Source organism: Acipenser ruthenus, chromosome 15 (genome assembly GCF_902713425.1).
Source record: "Acipenser ruthenus chromosome 15, fAciRut3.2 maternal haplotype, whole genome shotgun sequence".
NCBI lineage: Eukaryota > Metazoa > Chordata > Actinopteri > Acipenseriformes > Acipenseridae > Acipenser > Acipenser ruthenus.
Window position 1 is genome coordinate 36,260,592 of NC_081203.1, and position 8,839 is coordinate 36,269,430.

General features: G+C 45.1%; 1 protein-coding gene across 13 annotated transcripts in view; it reads right to left on the reverse strand.

Moving 5' to 3' along the window:
* LOC117410327 (serine/threonine-protein kinase MRCK beta-like) overlaps nt 1-6,617 on the reverse strand; it is a 59,219-nt gene extending 52,602 nt beyond the window's left edge. For 9 of the 13 annotated variants that reach the window (XM_058988176.1, XM_058988178.1, XM_058988170.1 and 6 more), the window contains exon 1: nt 5,921-6,617. In XM_058988176.1, the coding sequence (XP_058844159.1) occupies nt 5,921-6,095 (175 nt within the window). In that variant the 5' untranslated portion in view covers nt 6,096-6,617. The remainder of the gene's footprint in view (nt 1-5,920) is intronic. The other 4 variants (XM_058988177.1, XM_058988175.1, XM_058988171.1 and 1 more) reach the window with 1 other exon arrangement.
* Between the last annotated feature and the right edge of the window lie 2,222 nt (nt 6,618-8,839).

The following is an 8,839-nucleotide window of genomic DNA, read 5'->3' on the forward strand; positions in this document are numbered from 1 at the left end:
AAGCGCTTCCTACAGTACGCAGTGAGTTCATACAAAAGGTGAGTGAAAGCCAAGGCCGTGCCCTAGGCGGTCCTCAAGCAGCCACTTCTTTTACAGAAGGCATGTGACGAGGCAAAACCGTTTCATTAGCACACTGCTTAAAGGCACGGTGTCCTATTGTTCACACAGACACATGTCAATGTATAAAGACATGAGGAGCAGTAAACCGGTCTGGCAAGGCTGGCTGCTCCCTTTGTTTATGATATTAGGATATTAACAGCCCTGTTAAAAGTCTTGTGCCGCCCTTACTGTACTCTGTTTGGGCGTGGGCCCGGAGGCATAAAGTGGATCTGAATCACTCTGAACACCTGGGTGCACACAGATCCTGCTGCACACTGCATTGGGCAGCAGTCTGGAGGTAGTGGTTAGGGCTCTGGACTCTTGACCGGAGGGTCGTGGGTTCAATCCCAGGTGGGGGACACTGCTGCTGTACCCTTGAGCAAGGTACTTTACCTAGATTGCTCATGTAAAAACCCAACTGTATAAATGGGTAATTGTATGTAAAAATAATGTTATATCTTGTAACAATTGTAAGTCTCCCTGGAGAAGGGCGTCAGCTAAGGAATAAATAATAATAATAATTGGAACAGGGAGGGTGGTTCAGTTACAATCCCTGGCATGTAGTGCTATGGTTTGCACCCAATTCCATTCATGTACAATTGAGAGCCTATAAAAGTGCAAAGCACAAGGTTTCACTGCAGTATTTCCTCTCCTTGTAACAGAATGAAAAGAAGATCTCATTTAGAGTGCCTGTTAAAAAGGGGGTGGATGCCACACCTGGGCAGTGCTAGAGCAGGTACAGTACATGCATTCAGAGGCCCGGGACTGCAAGACACTGTTTCAGTCAACTAGACACTCAGGGATTTGAATTCCTGAATTCTGACGCTTTGTAGGGCTTTCAGCAGAATGATCCAACATTTCCTAGAATGTCAGTATCAGCACACGTTTACAACACTGAGGAATGTGTGCTTCCCAATTGGGAGGATTCATCCCACAGGACTCCAGGCATTCTCTTTTCATTTTGCAGCCTACAAATAATGTGGCTAAAGCATCAGATTCTACTGCAGGAAAGTGCAATCCATTTCCGCTGGCTCCTGTTTCACCAGTTTGCTCAATACACTGAGGCTGGTGCCTGCAAGCGTGACGCAAGGCACTTGTTTCTAAGACAAGCAGCATGCCTGTTCTTACTGCTGCTCTTTGAAAAGACAGAATTCATTCTTTGTTTGTGAGAAGATCGACTCTCCAGGGCTGTGTCATCACCAGCTGAGGTGCCTGGTCTTCAACAAACCCAATGAAAGTTGATGTAATGTTTCAGAAGAATTAAAAGCAGGGCGTTGGTCTAGAAAGCTGGGCAAATCAACGAGGAGCCACTTCACAGAACTCACAATATCCATCGAGTTTCACACTGGATCCACACTCACAATATCCATCGAGTTTCACACTGGATCCACACTCACAATATTCATCACGTTTCACACCGGTTTCACACTGGTTCCACACTCGCAATATTCATCAAGTTTCACACTGGTTCCACACTCGCAATATTCATCAAGTTTCACACTGGTTCCACACTCGCAATATCCATCGAGTTTCACACTGGATCCACACTCACAATATCCATCAAGTTTCACACCGGTTTCACACTGGTTCCACACTCGCAATATTCATCAAGTTTCACACTGGTTCCACACTCGCAATATTCATCAAGTTTCACACTGGTTCCACACTCGCAATATTCATCAAGTTTCACACTGGTTCCACACTCGCAATATTCATCGAGTTTCACACCGGTTCCACACTCAGAATATTCAATCGAGTTTCACACCGGTTCCACACTCACAGTGTTCACTGAGTTTCATACTGGTTCCACACTCAGGAATTAAGGTTTGCTTGTTACGTCTTCCTACATCTACAGTATGCCAAAAGCAGAATACTGTACCCCCACCAAAGAAATCCTGACCTCTACTGACAGCAAGCTACTGTACAGGGAATACTAATCTCTTCAAGTGGGACCTTCACAGCGCTTTTGCCTGGAAAAAATGATTCCATAGAATCAGATGCACCTGCAACACCTTTGTTTTTTGTTCTGGCCATATTTTACAGTAATGCTTTAAAAGCACTATGAACTCTTCAATATCTGAAGCGGCCTCTCAAGACCAAACAATAGCTTGTCAAATCCATTGACAAAGACCAGTTCCATTTCTGCACGTGGTGTTCAATTAACCAGAGTGCTTCCAGTCAGCCGCTGGAGGACCCAAACGGGTTCTCATATATGAACTGATCGGCGCTTTCTCTTAAGAGCTACGAACCTTGCCCGTGCTCTACTGTGGTGCACTTAACTAGCAGGGATATAGGAGGGAAGTTAAAAGCAGGCCTGCCCAATCCTCACATGAGGGTTCATCTATTATCCTGCACCAGCTGTCTCCCATTTCCAACCTTTTCTAGCACTGCCACCGTGCCCGTGCACAGAGGCTGCATTCCCTTTATTATCTGAGCTCATAATGCTGTGCTTCACACTGGAACTTGCTGTAGCTTCCCTGATGACACAGACCAGTGGAATTCATGGAAACCTGTGCTGTGTTTTTTTCTGATTGTTACACGCTTTCAGTAAAGTGACATTTGAGGGAATGATTTCCGCCCGCACAGAGAATGAGGCTGGCTCCCAGGGTTTCTGAAGTGGTGGCTGGAGAAAAACGATTTGGCTCACAGAGTGACACAGCCCTAAAATTAACTTTACAGAATGTAAACAAAAATAAATAAAAATAAAGATTTTCCAGAATGGTTGGCTTTCTGAGAAAGTAGAGTGCAGGCAAAGCTGTGGCACAACGTGGTATTGAGACATTACAGCCGGCGTGCGTGTATCTGCTGTATTTCATGATATACAAGGGTGTGTGTGTCCGGCACACAGCCAGCTGGACAAACCTTGTACACTGTGTTGTGTAGTACTGTAGCTAGTGATCTCAGATAGTGTTGTGTAGTACTGTAGCTAGTGATCTCAGATAGTGTTGTGTAGTACTGTAGCTCCAGTCATCTCAGATAGTGTTGTGTAGTACTGTAGCTCCAGTCATCTCAGATAGTGTTGTGTAGTACTGTAGCTCCAGTATCCACGGGGCTGCTCACAATGCCAGTGTGCTGTATCCGCGGGGCTGCTCACAATGCCAGTGTGCTGTATCCACGGGGCTGCTCACAATGCCAGTGTGCTGTATCCATGGGGCTGCTCACAATGCCAGTGTGCTGTATCCACGGGGCTGCTCACAATGCCAGTGTGCTGTATCCGCGGGGCTGCTCACAATGCCAGTGTGCTGTATCCACGGGGCTGCTCACAATGCCAGTGTGCTGTATCCACGGGGCTGCTCACAATGCCAGTGTGCTGTATCCACGGGGCTGCTCACAATGCCAGTGTGCAGTATCCACGGGGCTGCTCACAATGCCAGTGTGCAGTATCCGCGGGGCTGCTCACAATGCCAGTGTGTAGTATCCACGGGGCTGCTCACAATGCCAGTGTGCAGTATCCACGGGGCTGCTCACAATGCCAGTGTGCAGTATCCACGGGGCTGCTCACAATGCCAGTGTGCTGTATCCGCGGGGCTGCTCACAATGCCAGTGTGCAGTATCCACGGGGCTGCTCACAATGCCAGTGTGCTGTATCCACGGGGCTGCTCACAATGCCAGTGTGCTGTATCCACGGGGCTGCTCACAATGCCAGTGTGCTGTATCCACGGGGCTGCTCACAATGCCAGTGTGCAGTATCCGCGGGGCTGCTCACAATGCCAGTGTGCTGTATCTGGGCAGGGGAGGAAATGCCCAGTCCAGTACATCCTCCAGGGCCACATTCCACGCTGTCCTTACAAAGTTAACACGAAATTCTCCTGTCACTGCACTCTGATTGGCTATCATACTGTTAATAAAACAATGGATAATCCTCTCCCTACACTGAAACCCAAACCTTAAGGTCAGTATCCTATACTGCAGTCATTACACAGCTAAAGTAATTCATGTTTGAAAGTGAATAAGCGTTTCTGTTACTGTAAAGAAAAGTGACCGGAGGTGCCGACTTCCTCAGCTGTCTTGACAGGAACCTTTCCTGGTACCTTTGTAAGCACTGCGCATTCCACTCCCTAGTAATCATATTACTGAGGTCAATACAACACTCCAGGAAGTGAATCCTCTCAATGTGTAACTCAGTATAGCAGGACACAGAGAAGGAGAAGCGATTTTCACTTGCTGGAAATACAGAAGACACTGCAAGCCGAAATGTCAATTTCATGAAAGAAAGAAATTAACAAAAGAAATACATAAAACAAAAAAGAAACAAATATGCTAAAGGTTCCCTGCCTAAGTTCTGCTACTGCAATAACCTCAGAATTAGTATTTTACATGTTTAACTAATAAAGTAACATTGACGGCATGCTTCCACTGAGAGTGAATATAAATAAATAGATATGGCCTGGTGCCCCAAAAGAAAGGCGGCCTTGTGGATCCAGCCCATGTCCTCGCTAGTGCTTCTTGATGAACATGGCGTCCCACTTTATTACGGTCACCATTTAAAACAAAACAATCAAATTATGAACACAAGTAAAAAGGGTGTTGCTTCAATGTGAATATAAACACCCGGTCACCACAGCGCCTCTGCACAGATGTGTCGATGGATATCTAAACACCCGGTCACCACAGCGCCTCTGCACAGATGTGTCAATGGATATCTAAACACCCGGTCACCACAGCGCCTCTGTACAGATGTGTCGATGGATATCTAAACACCCGGTCACCACAGCGCCTCTGCACAGATGTGTCGATGGATATCTAAACACCCGGTCACCACAGCGCCTCTGCACAGATGTGTCGATGGATATCTAAACACCCGGTCACCACAGCGCCTCTGCACAGATGTGTCGATGGATATCTAAACACCCGGTCACCACAGCGCCTCTGCACAGATGTGTCGATGGATATCTAAACACCCGGTCACCACAGCGCCTCTGTACAGATGTGTCGATGGATATCTAAAGCTGGGATGGGTCGCGTTTTCATCTGTTTTACTCGTAAAGTACCTTTTAATCCTGCTCAGAAGCTGACAGACAGGAGGGCCCCTGTCTAAAATGATTCACCTCTCAAGTCAATTCCTGCAAACAACAGCACATAAGTTCAGTTTGTCCTCATAGCAATGGCTTAACCCTTCAAACCAGTCCAGAGAAATTCACTTTGGACTGTCCCAATATCAATGGCTAGTAGTTTTTCATCTGTTATGTTTTCGTACCTGTTTTGTTGTTTCTGTCAGTGTTAATAAATACACACATGCTTTGTAAACAGAACGTTAAGAGTGCTGGCTCACAGTGTTCTGGTTTATTGGTATATTGTCATGACAGTTCAATTGGTTTTGTCACGTCAGATAAAGACCACCTCAGGAATGCCTCGTATAATTATCATTAAGTTTCAGTGAGATTCTTTTGATTAAAAGATCACACGGGACTGTCAATCAAAACATCATCATGTGCATAGCAGAGCTTCTTTCCCATTCGTTTGTGCGTGTTCAAAACCCCACGCACAAAACCGCGTGCAACATTACAATGAAAAACAAAACGTGTTTCCATGCAAAACCATTGGAGTGCGCATTTACTCGACTCGGTGAGTGCACAGCTGTGTCGCACGGTACTGTACATGGGTATCCCTTCCCATCAATACCTTGCTTGAGGGTGCACTTAGGTCGGGTTAAGATTTTACTTTCTCACCCAACTATTTACGTCAACAGAGGTATGAACCAAACCCTTATCAAAACGAACCTCTGGATGCGTGAACATAGATGTTTAAACCCATAACACGAGTACAGTAGTGCTACTGCCACGGCCCCATCCCCCTGCCCGACACAACTCAGAATACTCACCCCATTCCAGAAACTCAGACACATTCTTTTCTCTTCTGAGGGGCGAATTGCTGCATTCGTTATATAAACAGATCAGAATATCCAAGAGCGTCTCGACGCTGAGAGAACTTTCATTCTTCAAATGACCATCAAGGAGAAGCTGCTCCAACTTCTTCAGCCTCACCTTCGCTGACATGTTTCAGCAACAAGAATCGCGACAATTTCACTCGGAAGAAAAGACCAAAACAGATGAGTGCAAAGCCTTACGTGAAACTGGGAAAAAAAGATGGATCTAGACGTGGCGAGAAAGGAACAGCTCAGACTTGCACAATCCAAATCAATCCGGCATTGTTCTAGATATGCTGTAGTGATGACTGGAGGCAACGCAGGGTTCCTTGCTTTCAGAATCGAGGCCCAGCCGGTCCCATTTATTTTAATCCGAAACAAATCTGTACTTTCCACTTGGGTTTGGCAGCGGCTTGTTATTCAGTATCGTCCACGGCTCTGTCGCAAAGTCTTGCATCTGCAGCGGCTTGCTCACAAGAATATGCTGTAAATATTTATATTTTTGCTATGACATATTTTTTATTTTTTTGGGGAGGGGGCTGGGAATCCAATCCCTTTTTTTCTAAGCAGCTCCCAACTGTGCAAGTGTATGTAATATGGCTGACGGCTCGTCCGTCCAACCCCTGTGCCTCTCTCAGCGTCATCAGCGAGTGAATCCAGACCTGGAACACAAGGATCCGCCCACCCCACCGGAAACAATGCGGTGCTGGGTGACGTCACCCGGTGATTGACAAGCACTGGGAGATAACTGGCACTGACTTCATCCTCCGTGGAAACACCGTCCGACGCGCTACAACGGTAACGGGAGGCGGCGGCATTAACCTGTTTTATAGCCAGTAAGTGAGATTCAGATACAATGGAGCACCGCCCTGACAGTAACACTGTGCTGCTTTCTATACAGCCCTGACAGTAACGCTGTGCTGTTTTTCTCTAAAAGCATTTGGGAGTGAGTCAGGAAGTCATGAGCCGTGCTGTGGCATGTATAGTTATAATATCATCTCAGGACAGCACAGCCAGTGACCCGTTATGTGACCACGGACAAAACGTGCAGCGCTCCTTGATCCCCCCAGCTGAGACCTGCCTCCTAGAGATAAGAGCGGCTGGATCTCTAGGGGGTAAAGAGTGAGAACACCCGCAGCAAACAAAGTGTAAACTCCAAGTGGCCTGTTGAGCTGTGAAATACAATTCAGAGCTCATTTCATCCGGGAGGTGATGGAATGCAGTGTAGGGGTACGTGCACAATTCAAATAATGTCTTTAAGTTGTAAACGATCATTTTTTAAAAAATAAATAAAAATACACATCTTATTTATTTGAGAATAGCGGAATCATCTTTTAATATAGAACCTTTTAGGCAGTCAATGTCTTGGTTGTGTTTAAGATACATGAACACTATGAAATCTGGTGGCTGTGCTGTGTAGAGCTGAGTTGGTTGGTCTCACCTGTTTAGTAATGTATCCAAAAGAGAAGTCAGTAATGTTTTCAATTCTATTATTTTGAAATAAAAATGTATTTAAAAAAAACAAACTTGTATAGGTGTACTGAAGTGCAGATACCAAACGCATGCCAAAAGTGATTGTGAAAGTTCGATAGATAGGTGCTGTATATTCGAATCATTAGGGCTTGCACAGAGCTACACATTTAGATGGTATGTAAACTAGCGAACAAGCGGCAGTCCGGTCCATCTGATACACAGCACATGGAGCAGCTTTTGCTGTACATAGTTACACACACAAAAAAAATCCATTCCAACAGCTGGCTTGTGTGCAGACTCAAAAACACATTGCATTAGGAGGCCCTTACAGCACACAGATACATAAATACATACAAAATCCTGGCCAGACAATAAATACATACAGAATTCTGCCTGGAGCTGAAGTCACTGTCACTGTTCCTTAAAACTTACTGACCCCAGACAATCCAATGAAGGATCCCAATGAAGCTGCAGAAACAGGCTTGTAACCCATTCCAATGAAGCTGCAGAAACAGGCCTGTAACCCATTCCAATGAAGCTGCAGAAACAGGCTTGTAACCCATTCCAATGAAGCTGCAGAAACAGGCTTGTAACCCATTCCAATGAAGCTGCAGAAACAGGCTTGTAACCCATTTCAATGAAGCTGTAGAAACAGGCTTGTAACCCATTCCAATGAAGCTGCACAAAGTGCACAGGAATATTAAATGGAAGTGACAGAGAAACTGCTGCTTCCCTGTGGAATTTGAAATGAAGCGTCTTTAGTAAAGTACTGGTGTGTACATAGCGCCATCTTGTGGGCTAAATATAAATAACACCCCGATTATCACTTGGCTGTCATTTGTTTACCTACACTTCTGTACAGGCATTACACTTAGTAAATAGTGGATTCATAAATAGTGTATGTTTAATGAGTTAATATTTCATGAGCTGCACACTGATAAACTCTATGGCTCCCTTCCAGATTCTGCAAAGTTGTACTCTAATATTATAATTCTATATCAGTTATCATTTATCTAGGGCAGCAGTGTGGAGTAGTGGTTAGGGCTCTGGACTCTTGACTGGAGGGTTGTGGGTTCAATCCCCAGTGGGGGACACAGCTGTTGTACCCTTGAGCAAGGTACTTTACCTAGATTGCTCCAGTAAAAACCCAACTGTATAAATGGGTAATTGTATGTAAAATAATGTAATGTTTGTATAATGTGAAATAATGTATAATGTGATATCTTGTAACAATTGTAAGTCGCTCTGGATAAGGGCGTCTGCTAAGAAATAAATAATAATTTACACTACCCTTATTATTATTCATAATAATTAGTCATTTAGCAAACCCTTTTATCCAAAGCAACTTAGACAGACTGAGGGTGAAATATGCCCCATAAACTACTGCTGCTGCTGCAGAGG